The sequence below is a fragment of the Neofelis nebulosa genome, chromosome 7, assembly GCF_028018385.1.
Source record: "Neofelis nebulosa isolate mNeoNeb1 chromosome 7, mNeoNeb1.pri, whole genome shotgun sequence".
Classification (NCBI taxonomy): Eukaryota; Metazoa; Chordata; class Mammalia; order Carnivora; family Felidae; genus Neofelis; species Neofelis nebulosa.
The window spans coordinates 39,523,703-39,543,747 of NC_080788.1; the positions used below are offsets into that span (position 1 = coordinate 39,523,703).

General features: G+C 44.2%; 1 protein-coding gene across 4 annotated transcripts in view; it reads right to left on the reverse strand.

Annotated features, from left to right (window-relative positions):
* Nucleotides 1-1,040: 1,040 nt before the first annotated feature.
* The window catches only part of DIS3L (DIS3 like exosome 3'-5' exoribonuclease), a 35,160-nt gene continuing 16,155 nt past the window's right edge, over nt 1,041-20,045 (reverse strand). For 2 of the 4 annotated variants that reach the window (XM_058737304.1, XM_058737306.1), the window contains exons 5-17: nt 17,602-17,778; nt 16,515-16,593; nt 14,967-15,146; nt 12,241-12,410; nt 10,730-10,891; nt 8,794-9,041; nt 8,140-8,232; nt 4,714-5,247; nt 3,056-3,210; nt 2,778-2,956; nt 2,255-2,400; nt 1,712-1,886; nt 1,041-1,623 (exon numbers count right to left, since the gene is read on the reverse strand). In XM_058737304.1, coding sequence (XP_058593287.1) covers nt 1,315-1,623; nt 1,712-1,886; nt 2,255-2,400; nt 2,778-2,956; nt 3,056-3,210; nt 4,714-5,247; nt 8,140-8,232; nt 8,794-9,041; nt 10,730-10,891; nt 12,241-12,410; nt 14,967-15,146; nt 16,515-16,593; nt 17,602-17,778 — 2,607 coding nt within the window. In that variant the 3' untranslated portion in view covers nt 1,041-1,314. Of the gene's footprint in view, nt 1,624-1,711; nt 1,887-2,254; nt 2,401-2,777; nt 2,957-3,055; nt 3,211-4,713; nt 5,248-8,139; nt 8,233-8,793; nt 9,042-10,729; nt 10,892-12,240; nt 12,411-14,966; nt 15,147-16,514; nt 16,594-17,601; nt 17,779-20,045 lie in introns of those variants that run through there. The other 2 variants (XM_058737305.1, XM_058737307.1) reach the window with 2 other exon arrangements.

The window sequence follows — 20,045 nt, forward strand, 5'->3', positions numbered from 1 at the left end:
ACACTTCTGGTAAAATGTTTAAAGTTTTATATGTGCTTATGTATATTTTGAGGAGTCACTTTAATACTTAAAGCATCACCTGAAAGGCTGACATATTGTCTGGCCTGCGTGGGTGCTAGGGAAGTTCCAGTGCTCCTTGGTACCTTAACAACTGGTGGGAGAGAGACTTGCAAAGTATCATGGGGAACACATAGCACCTAGGGAGGACTCACGGGACACCTTTGAGTTGGTGGATGAGAGTCCAGGGATTGAGAAGAACATGTCCAATAATGATACAGAAATGAAAATCTAGAAAATAAGGAAGACTGAGGCATGGCAAATATGAGGCTACAAGTGTTAGGACCAGATGGTAGGTAGACCCAATTGGAGTTTTTCCTGCCTGAGTTTATCAGCTTGATAGAGGGTAAGTTACAGATAAGGTACCATGTTGATAACCAAGTTTATGATTATTTTTTTTAAGTTTATTTATTTTGAGAGAGCATGAGCTGGGGAGGGGCAGAGAGGTGTGGGAGAGAATCCCAAGCAGGCCCCATGCTGTAAGGGCAGAGCCCCATGCAGGGTTCCTCTGTATCACAAACTGAGATCATGACCTGAGCTGAAATCAAGAGTCGGCCACTTAACTAACTGAGCCACCCAGGTACCCCTAAAAAAATTTTTTTTAATGTTTATTTTTTGAGGGAGGGAGAGTGTTCAAGCGGGGAAGGGGCAGAGAGAAAGGGAGACACAGAATTCAAAGCAGGCTCCAGGCTCTGAGCTGTCAGCACAGAGCCCGGTACGCGGCTCCTGAACTGAGATCATGACCCAAACTGAAGTCAGACGCTTAACCGACTGAGCCACCTAGGCACCCTTATTTATTTTTATTTTTAAATGTTTTTTGTTTTGTTTTGTTTTTTTAACATTAATTTAAACTAGGTCTTATCTGAAGGCAACCGGAAAGTTAACCTGACAGGTGTCAGAGGGGTCTATGACCCAAATGGCCCAGTGTGGCAGTTACTAGGAAAATTAACTTATTTTGAAAGAATGGATTTGAGACAAGCTAATCAAAAATCAATGCTGGGTTTATTAAAAAGAGACTGGCAATCGGACTTACAGAGCCACCATTCACGATGTGTTCATTTCTGAAAAATCCGTTTCCACAGTGACCTAATTGCACTTTAACGAAGCTGTAATTAATAAGGATGAGAAAACGTTTTGTGCATTTGTGATCTACCCATTTCCAGTCGACTAGTCCATTAGGTGACACAGAACATTGGATGTTAAAAAGAAGGTAAAACATTCACAAAACAGCTCTTGTAATGAAGTAAGAAGAATATCTCACATTCCATAACTGTTTGAAACATCCAGAAGAGCTAGGTCCCTTATCTCTTCTAGAAGCATGTACAGGCTTCTTCCCTTTGTTTGGCAGTATTTTTGATAATCTTCCTGGATGACGTTTACTTTGACTTCTTGGGCAAGCTGAGCTTCCTCCACAGATCTGGTTACTTCTTTCACTAAATCACTCTTTAGCAAGAGGGAGCTCTGATGAAATAGTTCTGTATCTGATGACATGTACGGTTTGTTACTTATTATTTCGAGCCTGATTGTATCAGAATGGCAGCGGGAGGCCTGTACAGATATTCTCACCTATCACAGAGGAGAAAGATGCTTATTACCAGATCACATTCTTTATACTTTACATTCAAAGCGAGGCTTAATGTAGATACGGACTTACTGTTACGTGGTCAAACAAATGGAACGTAACAGATTCCCCTCCTGTTGTGGTAGAGGTGATTTTGTTTTGAAATCGCTGCAGGGATCCTGGTTTCCATTCAGAACGGCCATCTGGGCCGCAGGAGATCACCAAACCATCTTTATTTTTTAGATAAGCAGCCCCTTTAATCCCAAACCTGAATGAATCATGGCCAGAGTAAAAATCCAGAGATAATGTATTCTTAGTATACAAGTCTTATATACTTAATCTAGAATGTTAGTTTCTCTTGTAGATTAAAAACAACTTTTTCTCTCATTTACCCCCAAATATTTCGCTGAGCAGGTGGAGCAGTATTTTGCTCAATAAGAAAGTAAAATCCTATCTGCCCACTAATAACAGATGTACTAGATGCTAATCTTTATACTTATGTAGTGCATTATTCTATATCATGTACATCTATATCATGTACCTATAAATAGTTCATGTAGCTATTTTAATCATAACTGATGGACTGTTTGCGTTCTACATGATTTCTTAACAACTATTGTGTTAGATGTAACATACCTTGGTATAAACAGAAGCACACCATTTGTTCTAATTGAATATATGACCCCATCAGATATGCAACGCTCCTCATTTTCTGGATCTTTGTCTTTAAAATACATGCACTGGAAGAGCTCCGTGGACTGTTTCTGAGAATGCTGTGCTGCCTGGAAGAAGAAGCATAACCCAAAGCATGTTGACATTCCCGGGTGAAACATGGAATTTATACTCCCACAGCAAAGATGTCTCTAAAAAGGCTGTATTCTAGAAAATTATTAATACAAATATTTTTCAGATATTTGGGGAAAATATCTAACCTATCATTAAATCTCCTAAACACACATCGTTACTTCAGGGCGTTCGTTTATAAATGTATTGAGAGCTATGTAAGAAACTTTACGATTTTTCATGTTATTTCATTGGTTAGAATAATGCTAGCATTTAACTTGCTAGAATATATGGTACTTCATTCCACTACAAAATAAAGCTGATATTCCCTTAGTGAAAGAGATGATGGGTAAGAGAACTTAAAATCCTCTCTTACTCGGTTTCTGTTGTTGATATGTCTGCATAATTCCTCAAGATCTTTGTTGCTGAACAAATTGTCCTTCATTTCCATTTTCTTATCTTTTGAGATGGCCGCCATTAACAATCGGTGTACTATGATATCTGAGTATCTTCTTATTGGAGAAGTAAAGTGAGTATATTTATCCAATGCAAGGCCTTCAAAAGGAAACCAAAAGATGGAAATCAACAAAAAGACATACTTTTAAATGACTCGCTCAAGGTTATGGCCACACAAAAGAAAATGCTATCATTCACCATAATGATGGAACTCTTCCTCTGCACACGACCCAGTGGAGAAATACAGTGCATTAGACATCGCCTGCGTGGCCATCGATCGTAGCAACCTGTTTACAATGGGATCGTTGGGGTCATTCGCGTTATCCAGAGAATCAGCCAGTGTTTTATTGGACCTGACAAAAAAACGGAAAAACTTTTATTTAGTCTCAAGCGATAATTTACCAAGTCAATACTCTGTGGGACATCCTTGTCACTCAGAAGAAACTAAGTTTATTTTGGATACGTTTTAGAAGCAACTCTAGTTTCAATTATAGAAATTATAGAAATCTAGTTTGCTTTTAAGGTTTAAACACACCAAGTATATCAATTTAAATACACTTTTTAAGAGTAATGTACTGATACCTATGTGGTTAAGTTAATGCCCAGCACATTGGAGGTGATCAAATACTTCTTGAAATGAATTCCTAAGACCCTTAACCTTAAACATCCCTTACAGATCAAAGGGTGGACTTTTTGAAAATCAAGAATTATGGAGCCAGAGGGAGTTAGAAAACAAAACTAAACTAAACCTGAGGTGTACAAGTAAAAGAAACCTAAATTATTTTCCTTTTTTTACAAAGAGAAAAAGAGACAGGAAGTACTCTATTTACCCAAATAATTTTTAAAGCCCAGGAAATAAAGAATTATATTAAAAAATGAAATTCACAATGTAGCACATAATTTCACTTCTGTAGTGTAGCCCACCAAGAAACGGAGGGAAGAAAGGCGGAAAATGATAAACAGGAGCATCAAGAGAGTACAGGCTAGTGAGAGCCTTCAAGTATGACAGATGTGGATTTAAAGCCAGATTCTTCCTTAAGTAACTGGTGATCTACAGGTAAGTCACTTACCCTCAGCAGCTGTAATTCCCCATCAGTAAACTACAAATGACACAAGATGTCTGAAAGCACTTACACCAAGTATGCCTGGCCCCCACACACAGCTCACCCATCCACCAAACAAACCAACAAAAGATACTGTCAGAGACATGGGTGGGAAAAAAAAAAAATCATTTTGATAAATCAATGCTATTTTAATTAGCACTAATCTATTACTTGAAACAAAATATTGAAAAAAAATCCTCTATACATCTTACATCTTTTTTTTTTTAATGTAGCCGTTAGCTATTTTTGTTTTGAAGTAAACCCAGCATCGGGCTTAAACTCGTGACCTTGAGATTGAGAGTTGCATGCTCTACTGACTGGGCCCGGCAGGCGCCCCGATACATCATTTTCAAAAGGGAAAATCTTATCCTGGAGGGGGGCAGTAAAAATGTCTCATTCTATGAAGTGATGATATAAATGTACCATTGGTGTGGTGTTTTAGGATATTGCCTCAAAGATCTGGTGCATTTTTAAAGTACTGAAATACATGGGATTACTTCTTAGTATTTGCCTAAGGGGCAGATGAAATTAAACCAGGCTCCTTACTTCTGCATTATGAATTGTAGTGGATCAACATTATGCCTAAATAAACTTGTTTTAATTTTAATCTCTATACCTACATTGTATAGTAAATGAAAAAAAGCTAACAAGTTTTCTATTTTGGGGCAAAGATCTGGCTGTCGCATTTTAAGAACGACAGTAAAACCGGTGCACGGTACTCCCTTCCCTCTGCCCCCTCAAAAGAGGAATTACCGTGTATCTATGAAGAAGCCTTTTGCTTTAGCACATTCTCGCAGTTCAGAAAAAAACTCCTGGTGTGGAGGAGGGTGTTGGCGTAACAAGGCCTGATGCGGGAAGCTCTCCCAGATCTTCTTGGCTACCCAGTGGTTGGCCAGGATCATGCATTCAGCCACCGTCTCATGGACCTCCAGGGGCTGCTTGGGGATGAGGTCATGAATGTTCTTTTTCTCATCCAGCTGAACACGAACCTCTACCCCTTCCAGTTCCAGGGCGCCACAACCGTCTCGTTTAGCTCGGATGTGGCGTGCAATGTCGGTCAACTTTCCAATGGCCCACGCTAGCTCCTCTAGCCTGGCTTGTCTGGTCTTCTCATCCAGGTCTCTGAATTCTGGAATATCATCGACAATGTTGAAGTTTCCGTCCAGCAGTTCCTGGGCTGCTTCATAGAACAGTTTGTATGCTGATCGGATAATGGTTCTGCCATACCACACTTTCTTAATTTCATAGGAGGTTTTATCCAATTCCCACATGACACTTACAGCATACCTACAAAACCAGTAATGCTGACATCATTATTCAATTCTTCCGTTTTGTTTTTTTTTTTAATTTTTTTTTTTAAACGTTTTATTTATTTTTGAGACAGAGAGAGACACAGCATGAACGGGGGAGGGGCAGAGAGAGAGGGAGACACAGAATCGGAAGCAGGCTCCGGGCTCTGAGCCATCAGCCCAGAGCCCGACGCGGGGCTCGAACTCACGGACCGCGAGATCGTGACCTGAGCTGAAGTCGGACGCTTAACCGACGGAGCCACCCAGGCGCCCCATCGTTTTTTTTTTTTTTTTTTAATAAAAAAATGTGTTTAATGTTTATTTTTTGAGAGACAGAGCGTGGGTGGGGGAGGGGCAGAGAGAGGGGGAGACACAGAATCCGAAGCAGGCTCCAGGCTCCGACCTGTCAGCACAGAGCCAGACGCGGGGCTCGAACCCATGAACTGTGAGATCATGATCTGAGTGGAAGTCAGAGGGTTAACCGACGGAGCCACCCAGGTACCCTCAATTCTTCCATTTTTGGGGTAAGTAGAACTAGACTCTAAATGTACCTGGACAGGTTTAGTAAAGAACCGCTTTGCCACCAAATCACTCTACTTAAAAACCTCTGCAATAGGGGCACGTGGGTGGCTCAATCAGTTAAGTGTCCGACTCTTGGTTTCCACTTAGGTCGTAATCTCATGGTTTCTTGAGTTCAAGCCCCACTTGGGGCTCTGTGCTGACAGTGTGGAGCCTGCTTGGGATTCTTGGTCTTTCTCTCTTTGCCCCTCCCCCACTCCTGCTGTCTCTCTCAAAATAAACTTAAAAAAAACCTCATGTAACATATAAAAAACAAAAGGCTAAATTTCCTAATATATAAAGAATTCTTTTTAATTTTTTTTGATGTTTATTTTTGAGAGAGAGAGACAGAGTGTGACAGGGGGAGGGGCAGAGAAAGAGGGAGACAGAATCTGACAGAATCTGACAGAATTCAGACAGAATCTGAAGCAGGTTCTGAGCTGTCAGCGTAGAGCCCGACATGGGGCTTGAACTCAACGAACTGTGAGATCATGACCTGAGCTGAAGTCGGACGCTTAACCGCCTGAGCCACCTGGGGGCCCCTGTGAAGAATTCTTATAAATCAATTACTAATAGATAAAGAAAAAAAATGGGAAAGGAACATTAAATAGTTCACAGAAAAAAATACATAAATGACTGTTAAACATACACAAATATGTTTAACTGTACTCATAATAGGAAAAATGCAAATTAAAACCACCTATCATTTTCTTTCTTTTTCTTAAAAGTTTATTTACCTATTTTGAGAGAAAGCAGCAGCAGTGGAGGGGCAGAGAGAAAGGGACAGAGGATCCAAAGTGGGCCCAGAGAGGGGCGCCTGGGTGGCGCAGTCGGTTAAGCGTCCGACTTCAGCCAGAGTTCGAGCCCCGCGTCAGGCTCTGGGCTGATGGCTCGGAGCCTGGAGCCTGTTTCCGATTCTGTGTCTCCCTCTCTCTCTACCCCTCCCCCGTTCATGCTCTGTCTCTCTCTGTCCCAAAAAATAAAATAAACGTTGAAAAAAAAAAATTAAAAAAAACAACAACAACAACAACAACAAAGTGGGCCCAGAGAGTCCAATGCGGGGTTCGAACTCCCAAACCATGAGGTCATGACCTGAAGTCAGATGCTTAACCAACTGAGCCACCATGCGCCCCTAAGATACCATTTTCATCTATTAAGATTGGCAAAGATAAAAAAAATACAACATATTGTGTTGGCAAGGCTTTAGGGAAACAAGCATTCTCACACGGTCATGGTGGGAATATAATTGGTTTAACCTTTATGGAGGGCAATTTGATTACATCTCTCTAAACACACATGCATATACCCTTTGACACAGAAATTCCACTTGTAGAAATTTATCTTCCAGATACTGTAATTTTAAAAATGTGAAATGACTTATGTTTCATGTAATTCAGTACAGTTTGTAATAGCAAGACTGAAAACAATCCAAATGTCCATAGATAAGCAACTGTTATTAATATGGAATGATCTCCAAGATACATTTTTAAGAGAAGAAAAAGCAAGGTGCTGAACAGTGTATATATATCACACATACACACACAATGTCACCCTTTGTGCATAGAAGAGAGACCACACGTCCACATTTGCATGTATGTGCATTATATCTAGAAAACCACAGAAGAAATTGGCAGCTGGGGGAAAATGGTAGAAGGGAGCCTTTCATTAAATATCTTTTGGAACCTACAGATTTTGGTTTTATTACATATTCAAAAACATTATATTAACTATAAACATTAACTATAACAGATAACTCCCTACAGTTCGTGATCGTCATGCAAAATAGCCTCAACCAGGGAATAGGTATGCGCAAAGTCGTATGCGTTTCTTTTTTTTTTTTTTAACATTTATTTTTTGAGAGACAGAGCATGAGCGGGGAGGGGACAGAGAGAGGGAGTCACAGATTCCAAAGCAGGCTCCAGGCTCTGAGCTGTCAGCACAGAGCCCGACACGGGGCTCAAATTCACAAACTGCGAGATCATGACCTGAGCCGAAGTTGGACTCTTAACCGACTGAGCCAACCAGGTGCCCCAGTCGTATGCGTTTCTTCCCAGACTTTAGCTGAGTTGAAAAAGCCAACAACAGAGGTAGAAGCCGCCTCACAGCTAGATAAACGGAAAAGATGAGAGGAAGGGAAGGGAAGGCTAGAGAATAAATCTGCCTAAAACTAAGCGGCTGCGGGAGGGTACAGGGGGACAACAGGGGTGGGGAGCAGGGGGTGGAGCACATTAGAAAGAAGAGAAAGGCCAGAAGCAAGAGCACCGGGCATCACAGAAGAGCCAGGACAAACTCTGGAGATTAAAAAACCACAACAAACTATGAACAAACTCACCTATCAACGCCTCCCAGAAGAGAGCACAAATCGGCGCTGAGCGTGGAGGGCAGCATGTCATAGCGCCGGTCTGCTAAATAATAAGTGGTGGCCCTGTGAACGACACACGTGCGGGTGCGTGACCTTCAGCAGCGAGAGGCAGAAGTGCTGACTGCAGGGGCCGCGGGGAGGGAAATGGCCAAATCCTCAGTGCAAATCCCCCAAGGCTGTTGCTTTTTCATAAAGTGCAGCCGACTGGGTAATAAAGCTATTCCCATGCCCCCACTTTTCTAAGGGGTACTGCCTCGGGCTGAATGTTCTTCCGCTGATAGGAAAAGGAAAAAGTGGCATGAATCTTCCTTATCTAGGAAGAATTGGAGTGTAATGATCCAGTATTCGTATAAAAGGGTATTCCTACCTGAAACATTTAGCTCATTGCAATTTAGGAGGAAAGTGTGTGAAAGGTTCTGTTGAAAAAAAGGAAAGGTAAATGGATCAAGGTACTATTTCTCTAAAGGGAAAGGGGAGTGGACCTCAATTTTTCTCCCCCTAGGAGGGATCTGCAGAATTGCACAGAATTGTGCAATGTTCGTTTTGAAAATCTGGGAGCGGAGAGGTACGAATGTGTTACAGCCACACACACATAATCATAGTGTTCATTTCAAACAGCATTACCTTGTTCTGGCTTCGATGTCAATATACGAATTTGGTGCCACAAAGTGTGTCACATCTGCAATGTGGACCCCAAGTTCCAAGTGGCCATTATCTAAGGTTCTGACGGAGAGTGCGTCATCCACATCTTCACAGCCTTTCGGGTCGATGCTGAATACAAGATGGGTTTCCCTCAAGTCTTGACGTTCTCGTTCCTCTTCAGGACTCACCTTCCAGGGATTTCCTGGTGTGTTTACTGGCATCTCACACATCTGTCCAACAAGAGTCAGATATTCGGCAGTTCACACACCCCGAGTTTCCTAGGCGATTCTGGGCTCTCGAAGAGTCTCACTGCCACCTCCTAGAAGTCCCATTCATTCCCCATTACCTTTTGCAATTAACCTGCATTCGCTTCTTTGGATCAAGAATTATTTATCAGGTGCCTCATGTGTGTCAGGAACTGTGCGAGGCTCTGGAAAGGGCAGGAGCCAAGAAGAAAGACACAGTCTCCTGCCCCTGCGGACCCTTACAGTCTGTCAGGAAATGTGCCTGTTTCCGGCAGCTTCTTTAGTTATGGAGGTCAGATCGAGGATAAACAGAGGCTTATCAAGAGCACAACGTCTACCCATTTTCAAATGATTCATTTGTTTAAATGCAGTTGAGCTTTTAATTCAATCCAAGCCCTGAAAAAAAAGAATCAACGTGTCCCAAATACTAAAAGCCTATTCCTTAAAGATAATTTAAGCAGGACCAATCTAGGGCATTGTCTCTCCATTATTACTTGTTTAGGCCATCAATTTGCAGTTAAGTAGGCTAAATGAGAAGAGAAAATTCTAGTCCCATGAAGTCTAACCCATGCTTTATTTTATTCTAACATTTTCACTAAGAGCTGTCAAAGCAAGTCAACAAATAATTTCAAGAAACTAATGTTAAACATAAAAATTTAATAATGTAAAATATTCCAAGATATTTTACTATTATAGCTACTGTTCTGTCAAAAACTGTAATGAAAATAAGAACACCCATCCACTCTTGATGGCAATGCAAACTGGTCCAATTTTTCTCGAGAACGATCTACTGATACATAAGAAAAGTCACTTAAATTTTTAATGCCCTTTGACTTGATAATCTTACTTTAAGGATTACGTCTCAAGAAAAATGATGAAAAAGAAAAAAAAAAGAGCAATGTTTGTAAAATTGTTTGAAGTAGATTTTTTTTTTATACTACTGAAAAATTAAACAGCCCAAGGCCCAGCAATTGAGGAAGACTTAAACAAACCAGAGTACATCAATACACAATCAAGTGCCATAACCTTTACTAAGAAGTAGCTATGGCAATACACAGAAATAATTTTAAGCAAAAGACACAGAACAGAAAATAGCATGGACGCACTATGAATATAGTTATGCAAAAATAATAAACAAGATTTATGAGGATTTTATGAGCTCATAAAGTGATGGAAATAGCTAATGTTTAATGTTTATTGAATTTGTGTTTTCTGCCAAGGTTACAGAAACTGTTTCAGGAGCATGCTTTTTTGACCCACGGGTCAGAAATGTATAGAACTCAAGAAGCTGCCTCCTGCAGCTCTGTGCAGGGCTCTGGTTGAATGATTAGGACAGGGAGTGGAGCCCAGTAGGATCTGTAACTGGGGACCCTCGTGACTGCTGGGGATAGATATGTACTGACAATATGATACTGACAGACCATTTTTAAGCACAGTTGGAAAATGTAAAACTTTGAGAGCTGTGAGGCCCTAGGAAATGAACTATGCGCCTGAAACTGACTTCAGTCTGGTCCAAACACAGAATACAGAAGAGTGAGATTATTATCTGTGGCTTTAGTGAGTGGTTACCCAGTACAGCGATTTTTCTTCTTAATGACCAAACAACGAACAAATGCAAAAAGAAACTGTACGGAATGTCTTTCACCAGACCAAAGGACTCGGGGAAACCTGACCTGAGCTTCGGAGAAAGGGACCACCGAAATACTGTTTTCCACCAAGATGGTTGCAATTTCCCCTTCCAGATCCCCGATTCTTCCTAACACACGCACAAAATGTCCATTTGGATACACGGATGTTGACTCCCAGGAGTCGATGCGCACAACTACCCTGAAGTCCTGCACGAAAGAGAGAAAAAAAAAATCCACTAGCCCAGCACCGGGAATTAAGTGGGTCAATGAGAAGCACCAAACAAACAAGAGATAAACAGCACCCAGCTCCAAAAAGAGTGGCCGATGTAACAGTGGGTTTTGTGTTTTGTTTTCGTTCTTGCTGTTTTACTAAATTGCCAGATGGTTATGTAAATGCCTGGCCCGATGCTTTGGAGGGAGGCAATACCTCTCTCCATCAAATAAGTAGGCTGGAAATTTTATTCTGTTAAAGAAAGCCAATTATGGGGTGCCTGGGTGGCTCAGACACCAGTCTGACTCTTGGTTTTGGCTTAGGTCATGATCTCACAGTTCGTCAGATCGAGCCCCACGTTGGGCTCTGCACTGGCAGTGAGGAGCCTGCTTGGGATTCTCTCTCTCTGCCCCTCCCCTGCTCTCATGCAGGCTCTCTCAAAATATAATAAATAAACTTAAAAAAAAAAAAAAAAAAGAAAGCCAACTGTAACACGTTCTAGTCAACATTCACAACACAGAGGAAGACCTCAGTGTGCATAGTGCAAATTCAATTTCAAAACAAAATCTCAATTTTGGGAGCATGGGAGATACATCCTACTTTCTTTGAAGTTACTCTCTAATTTTTAAAGACATCTGTTGGTGGGGAAGGAGGTGTCAGCGTGAGCTGAACCCCACAAGCTCTCAAATTTCAGCAAACCCACGGGTCTGGAAAGCAGTGGTTACACTTGGCCTCAGAGAGCCCACGGAAGGCTTCAAGAGATGCAAAAGGTACACGACGACCCAGTTACTGGCTGGGGACGTCCTGCTTCGGTGTCTCATTTTACAAACTGCGCGTATCAAATTGCAGATATCAAATTGGACGATGTCTACACGCTTCGCCACAGTACAGGTTAATTTCTAACTGTCTCGTGTATGTCTTCTCCCCAGTGCTATATTCCTTTATGGATAATCGATTCGGTGAAGTATCACTATATCATCCCTCCAGGGCAGAGTGATCGTATTTCTATATCCCTTGCTGGAAGAAAGCTTGTTAGTGTTGGCAAAGCGCATGTATTGAAAGTTTCTGTGTTGGACAGCTGGATAATGTATGCACTCTGTAGCTGTCCGACACAGCTCTTTCTAGGGCAGTTTCTCTCTGGCCTTCATTTATCAACCAAGGACTATTTAATAGATGGTTCTATATATTTAGAATTAAAAAAAAAAAAACACCAGGATCTCGAAATGCCAGACGCCACCCATAATTTATCCCTTCTTATGCAAAGGAATTAACAGGGTTTCCTGGGATAGCTCAAAAGCTGGCAAACACAAAAGCTGGGGAACAGGAGAAGTACAATGTCGGCTACCTGGAGGGTTTCTGCTTGCTGAGTGCTAATTCGGATCTTGGGGATTCTGTAATCCCAAGGCGTAACTAGGATTTTCTGAGCATTTTTGCCCTGAGATTGGACCTCTTCTTTGGATGGAAATGTCACCACGTAATCCCGCCAGTTCTTCTGAAGGATGCCCACCACTCTGCCTTTGGGAAAACAAAACAAAAGAAGGCCTTAACTGGTGAGATGTCACCTATCTAGGCGCTGACTAGCTCGGCAGTGAGGAAGAAAACAGAAAACACAACGACCCGTTCGTATCAAGCACACACCCACACAAGTCGAGAAATGCTTAAACGTTCACCTTAAGATGCCTGCTAATTTTTTTGAAAGATCACTTTTTTTTATAACATTGTCAGGATGCCCTCCCTACTGTGGGGTCCAATGTGACATTTAGAATCCGTTGGTCCCACTTTCTCCTTTGCCCTTCCCTTATCAACCTCAGGTTTAGGTATGTTGGGAAAAGCCAGTAACTTTCACTTTTTTCAACTCACGCCCTCTCCTGTGCGTTTTCCCTTTCTTGCATTTTCCCACCAGCCAACATCATTTGGGCCAACCTTATATACAGAAAAGTATTCTAATCATAAGCCTGATTGATATACAGCACTTTCTTTTCTTTCTTTCTTTTTTTTTTTTTTTTTTTTATATACAGCACTTTCAATCATCATGGACTACGGTCAAGAAAAAAACAAATTTTAATAGTCAAAAGTGCTATCTTTCCACAAATATTTATTGAGCCCCTACCAGGTTTGAGGCCCTGTTCTAGGTGCAGGGAATGTAGCAGCATCAGAACAGACAAAGTCCTTGATTTTCTGCAGTGGACACTCTAGTCTGGGTGTCTGTGGGGGTGGGAAACAGACAAGAAGAAGTAAATACAGGGAAGGGAATGATGTCTGCTCAGAAAGATATCAAGTAGGGTAAGGTGACCAACAGTAATACAGGGTCAGCAGTGGCCGCTATTTTAAATAAAGTGACATCTGGGCAGAGACTTGAAGTGTTGGCCTGAGGAGGTTTGGGGAAAGCTCATTTCCAGTGGTACGACGCTGGTCAATGTGGCTGGAACAGAGTGATGACGGGGACAGTGACACAAGGCAGCCCAAGCTTGGCAGGACCCTGTAGGCCACGGTATGGCCTTTGGATTTCATTTTGAGTGAAACAGGAAACGGCCACTGGAGAGCTTTGAGCAGAGACACACAGGCCCCAAAGACTTTTAAAAGGATCTTTGTGGGGGTGCCTGGGTGGCTCAGTTGTTTAAGCATCCGACTTCAGCTCATGATCTCATGGTTCATGGGTTCAAACCCCGCGTCGGGCTCTGTGCTGACAGCTCAGAGCCTGGAGCCTGCTTCGGATTCTGTGTCTCCCTCTCTCTCTGCCCCTTCCCCTCTCGCACTCTCTCTCACTCGCTCTCTCAAAATTAAACGTTAAAAAAAATAATAATAGGGCGCCTGGGTGGCGCAGTCGGTTAAGCGGCCGACTTCAGCCAGGTCACGATCTCGCGGTCCGTGAGTTCGAGCCCCGCGTCGGGCTCTGTGCTGACAGCTCGGAGCCTGGAGCCTGTTTCCGATTCTGTGTCTCCCTCTCTCTCTGCCCCTCCCCCGTTCATGCGCTGTCTCTCTCTGTCCCCCCCAAAAAAAATAATAAAAATAATAATAATAATAATAATAATAATAATAATAATAAATAATTATTTATGTAAAAGGATCCCTGTGGCTGGCTCCCGTATGGAGAAAAGGCCATTTGAGCGCCAGGGTGGGGGCAGGGAGACCAGTGAGGAGGCGGCCGGGAAAATCGCGTCAAGCGGTTCCGGCAGCCCAATTAGGGGAGAAGAGGTGGAGTCTGGGAGTAGAGCTGCCAGGACTTGCTGACATGTGAAAGAAAAACTCGAGGGTAATCCCAGGACCTCTGGGTTGACCAACTGTAAAATGAAACGTCCATTTGCGGAGACTGGAACACTCGGGGAGGAGCAGGTTTGGGGGCAGAAATCAGGAGTCTGTTACTAGGCGCGTTACATGTGAGATGCCCATCAGACACCAGGGGAAGATGCCGAACAGACAACACTGGAGGCTGAGAAGGGGGTCTGGTCTCTGGGCTCGAAAAATAAAGCCAGAGGAGTGAAGGAGATCCCCAGGGAGAGGAGGCGGATGGAGATTCAGCGAGGAGCCCAGAGGTCGTAAGACGGAAAAGCTCCAGCAAAAGGACCAAGGAGGAGTGGCCAGCAGGAGAGGAGAAGAACCTAGAAGCCAAGGATGAGGCAGTGATCTGTTGGCCAAATGCTGCTGACGGTTACGGGTGCCGAGGGCTGTTGGCAATGAGGTCACTGGTGTCCTTGACCAGAGGTCAAGTTTTTTTGGGGGGTGGGGGCCCCTGAACGTAGCGGCTTCGGGAGACAATGGGTGAAGAGGAAGCAGAGAGAACACAGGACTAAGGGTTTCACTGAGTCTTGCCATAAACTGAAGCAGAGAAAAGGGCGGTAGCTGGAGGGGATCCGGACTTGAGAGGATTTTTGGTTTTGTTCTGTTCTAAGAGACAGTACAGAATATTTGGATGCCGAAGAGAATAAAATAAATCTGCAGAGAGGGGAAACTGGTACTGGGGGGGGGGGGGGGGGAAGAAACTATATTGTACCATAGTAACTGCACTATCTCTGGAACGATAAATGTTCCGCAGAAAGAATGGATAACTGGGAGACCAGCCGGTGGGCTCACCTGTGGGCATGGGCTCGCTCGGGGGGTCTCCCGAGGCCTTGTCATCACTGTCATTCTCACACAGGGCCGTGGTTCTTCCTTTCCATTCATTTTTAGGGAGCAGTTCCACGACTACCACATCTCCATGAATTGAGCGGTTTCGAGCCTTCATGCCGTGGATTAGGATGTCACTGGCCAAACCTGTGATTGGGCGGGGACACAGAAACCCCATGAAGCCACAGGGGAGGCCACACCCGTGACGCCTTCCAAACAAGGAAGCGTTCCTGCAAATCCAAGCTTTCTCCTCTCAAAGGTGCAGTCAAACCTTGTTCCACAAGTTAGGAATGAAGAAACACTGCCACTGTGCCATTTTATGTCACATGCTTTTCTAAGGTCTGACCATCTTTTCAGGTGGGTGACGGTGCCCTGCATGAGACTACATAAGCCTGGTCTGGAACTCTGTCACACAGGCCACAGGGGCCACGCAGCCAGGGAGGGGTCAGGCGGCCGAGGAACCACGGCTACTGTCAAACTCTCGAGCATAAGCCAGAGAAAGGCACCGCTTCTCATTCTCCTTCAACCCAGCCCCGCTCCCTTGACTCCCGGGGTGCTTTCTACCCTGTCCCTGAAGACCTAGGAACTATACTCTGTCACGATACAACTTATTTACACGCCTTCTTCATTTTCATCACTTTTAAAAAATTACTCCAGGGGCGCCTGGGTGGCTCAGTCGGTTGAGCATCCGACTCTTAACTTCAGCTCAGGCCATGATGTCACAGTTCGTGAGTTCAAGCCCCACGTCGGGCTCTGTGCTGACCGTGCAGAGCCTGCTTGAGATTCCCTCTCCCTTTCTCTCTGCCCCTCCCCCGCTCATTCTGTTTCTCTCAAGATAAATAAATAATTTTAAAAACAAAATAGGGGCGCCTGGGTGGCTCGGTCGGTTAAGCGTCCGACTTCGGCTCAGGTCATGATCTCACGGTCCGTGAGTTCGAGCCCCGCATCGGGCTCTGTGCTGACAGCTCAGAGCCTGGAGCCTGTTTCAGATTCTGTGTCTCCCTCTCTCTCTGCCCCTCCCCTGTTCATGCTCTGTCTCTCTCTGTCTCAAAAATAAATAAACGTTAAAAAAAAAATTTAAAAACAAAATAAAACGATTCCAATAAGGCAGCACAGGACAGTGTCTTAACATCCCAAACTGCCTCAGCAGCAGATTCAGTCCCATCACTTCCCGGGTGTGTGATCTTGGGCAAGTTACTTTGCTTCTCTGTATTACAGTTTCCTCACTTGCAGCTTTGGGCATCCTTGCCAGTAACAGGTGTCTCCATTAAGAGCTTAGAACAGTACCTGATGTAGACTGAGCACTCAATAAAACTCAGCTATTCTCATTTTTTAAAACCGACTACAATAAAATCACAAACTATAGATAAAACACGAGAGGACAGGTAAAACACACCCCGAGCAGGAATATCTAACATGGCAGGTAGGGTACGACAGTTTCAACCTCACTTTCTTCGTTGCGCAATATCAGAATAGAGACAGAGTGGGGAAGTTTATGTAAGGCGTGTACTGAACCTGAATCTTTGCAGCTGGCTCCTTGAAGTCGAACGAAAGCTTCTATCTGGGCCCTGTGTTTGTTGACATTCAGGATTCCCTAAAATCACAATAAAAATCAACTGAAAAATTTCTTTTCTGCTTGCTTTACCCCGTTAGGTACAGTTTTCAAAAAGTATATGAAAATATCCCCAAAATATGGGGTGGTTCAGTCGGTTAGTTAAGTGTCCGACTCTTGGCTTCGGCTCAGGTCATGGTCTCACGTTTTGTGAGTTCAAGCCCGCACACTGGGCTCCATGCTGACAGTGCAGAGCCTGCTTGGGATTCATATTCTCTCTCTCTCTCTCTCTCTCTCTCTCCTTTCTCTCTCTCCACAGCCCCCCACCCTCCACCCCTTCCCTGCTCAAGCACACACACTCTCTCAAAAGGAAAAAAAAAAAAAAAAAAAAGAAACCCACAACTTTAGGGCGGGACTTCAGCATGGCATTCTCAAACTTCGGCCTGCATAAAACCTGAGCTGCTTGTTAAAAATGTAAAATTCATGACGGAACAATTTTGTATCTTGATAGTGGTGGCAGATACACAAACTTACCAATGTCATAACACCGCATACACACACACACACACACACACACACACGTAAAACTGTTGAAATCTGAATAATAATTTTATCTGATTCCTTCTCAAGACAGCTTAACAGCTTCTGGGGTCTGGGTCCTGGGGGACCACAAAAGGGCCCTTGAAAGAGGCAGGAATATTGCAAAGGGGCGAAGAAGCCAAATTTCACCAATTTCACCATTTTGCCCAATTTCCAGACCTTGATTGCAAAATATATGCTCTTTCCCAGAGACTGGAGGCACTTATAAGGCTACTTGTGTGATGCTCAATACGTAACCCAATTAAGAAGATTACAGAGTAGCACCAAACCAGACGGCAAGGTGTCCCCAGGAAGAACGACTCCAAAACCATCTTCAACAATGACAGCCCTGGCTTACTCATGCCCATTTTATTTATAGCCTTTGAAATTAAAGGCCTGTGGCAGGACAGTAAAGGCGAGAAGAAAACAGACTGGCCCGTCCCGACGCCGACGTCGCATGACCACCCTCACCTGGATGTAGCGTCCCGATTTAATGCCGGCTTCCAACACTTCCAGGGGAAGATGTTCTGCGTACTCCTTCCCGTGGCTCTCCTGACTCTCATTCTCTCTTTCCCGTCGAGACTGAAGGATGGAGTCACAAAGCTCGCGGGCGGCCTTTAAATCAGGCCAGAAATTGTCCAGGTAATTCTGCGTTCAATAAAGGCAAAAGAGAAACGTGGTCAGAAGGTAACGGTTCTCCCTTCCAGCAGTATTACAAGCAGTCCCGGGCGGGAACCGCTGGCGTGTGGTTTTGAAGAGGTGGTGAATGAACATTACCTTCCCGAGTCTCACGTTACGGGCTAGTTTTCTACCATCTCACTAATCCCTGAAGCCTCGCCAAACGAACCCTAGGGAGGCCCTTCCTACCACGGAATGCTTGCTTTGCACTTTCGAATCTCCTCCTCTCTCTGTGAGCGTGTACACACACACACACACACACACACACACACACACACACGCGCGCGTGCGCGCGCGGCCTTCTGCCTATCTTTACGCGTATCTCATTGCCACAGACAATGGCCTGCAGTAAATGCAGAGAAAAAACTCTCATGTGTGCATTCTTGTCTTCTTTTTTCTTTTTCCCATTCTGAAACATTTGAAACTTATAAGAAACTTAAACAAGCAGGTACAAATGGCAAGGCGTAAAGCGCATATGGAAACGTCCCCTTTTCCCCCAACCCACTGGCTATGCCAAGTGAGCAGAGGGGGCAAAGCCGAGACGTTTCTATTCTTCTGGGGCTTCCCCGTCATGAGCTCCCAGACGATGGAGTCTTCCTTGGTGACCATCCGGAGATGCTGTAACGCTTCACAGAGACATCGCTATTAGTGTGAAGACTCGGTACGAGACTTCACTTTGACACAAGTGGTCAGGGTCCCTCCCCGCCACGTAGACTGAGTGTTACCACACCTCTTGGTGTAAGTCTATCAGAGAGGACACCACCCGCAAGAGGACGGTGTGTTGATGCTGGCTGTGCTACGTCTTTAGCACACTCCCTCGAATGGTTGGCTCTCACTAAATAAAACCAAATTTACATGTTTTTAACTCAACTTTAAGTCTAAGGTAGAGTCTAGCACATTCGCTTTTCTCGCATAAAAAAGAAAATGCAGGGGCGCCTGGGTGGCTCAGTCGGGTGAGTGTCTGACTTTGCCTCAGGTCATACCTCACGGTTCGTGAGTTCAAGCCCCACACTGGGCTCTGGGCTGACGGCTCAGAGCCTGGAGCCTGCTTCAGAGTCTGTCTGTCTCCCTCTCTCTCTTTCTCGCTCTCTGCCCCTCCCCCACTCGTGCTCTGTCTCTGTCTCTCTCAAAAATAAACATTTAAAAATTAAAAAAAAAAAAAAAAGAAAATACATTATATTTATTGTCAAGGCTAATATTTCTCCCATGGACCTCAGGGTCCTGCTTGAATCACCTCCTTTCTTTCCCCAGTCCTTCGAGAAGTTCTGTCTGTGCTAACGTCAGTACCCCAATTCTATGGTCACTTATCGCTTCTCACCACCCAGTTCCTGCCACTATGAACCGCCTCTTCATGAGGATTTACTGTCTTCGCTCTTCTCAGCTAACTTCATGTCCCCACAGAAACTTCTGGCCTTCTCGTCTGAACTCTGCAGTATCTCTTTTTTTTCCCACTATCTATCATTCGCCTCTATGAAGCCCTCGGTCACACAGTTTGCTTAGGAGACACTATACACAATGAACGGTACCACAGTACCGGACTGTGAAGAAAAGTAATTTGAACAAAAAGCAGAAAAATGTAATTTTAGGCAACTGTCCTCTGCGAGAACAAGACATGATGTATTGCAACAGAAAAAACAAGTGACACTGCCATTAATATCCAGCGCCCCCGGAACTCTCTGGCACGCCGGCACACTTTTTTAGAGCAGGGCCAAGAAAATTCTATTGGCAAATCTTTAGCAATACGTGCACCTGGGAACTCTTATAGAATCTACGATTCGAAGTCCAACTTGACTTTCCATCAACTGACAGGGGCAACGGAGGGCCTCATTTGAGGTTCTGAATCAAAACCCGGCATGAACCACTGGCACTTGATTGGCCAGCTGGGCAGACAGAAGAGCCCAGTAATCTGTTGAGAGATCAACAGCCATCCCACTTTACCCAAGGGGTACCCCAGAAATAGGAGAACCGGGTTGCCAACACAGCCCCCCAAAACGGCCACCAATAACGCTGCTCCCACCTGTGATCTGTACACTCAGCCGATGGGACGGCCTTCACATAAATGATACCGCATCTCGCCCCTTCCTGTATCCCTGCTAACCCCCGTGTACATTCACAAGTGGGGAAGAGTGAGGAACAGTGCCAAAACAAGACTGGCCCTTAAAACTGTACGGTGTGCGTAGGGGCGCCTGGGTGGCTCAGTCGGTTAAGTGTCTGACTCTCGGTTTTGGCTCAGGTCA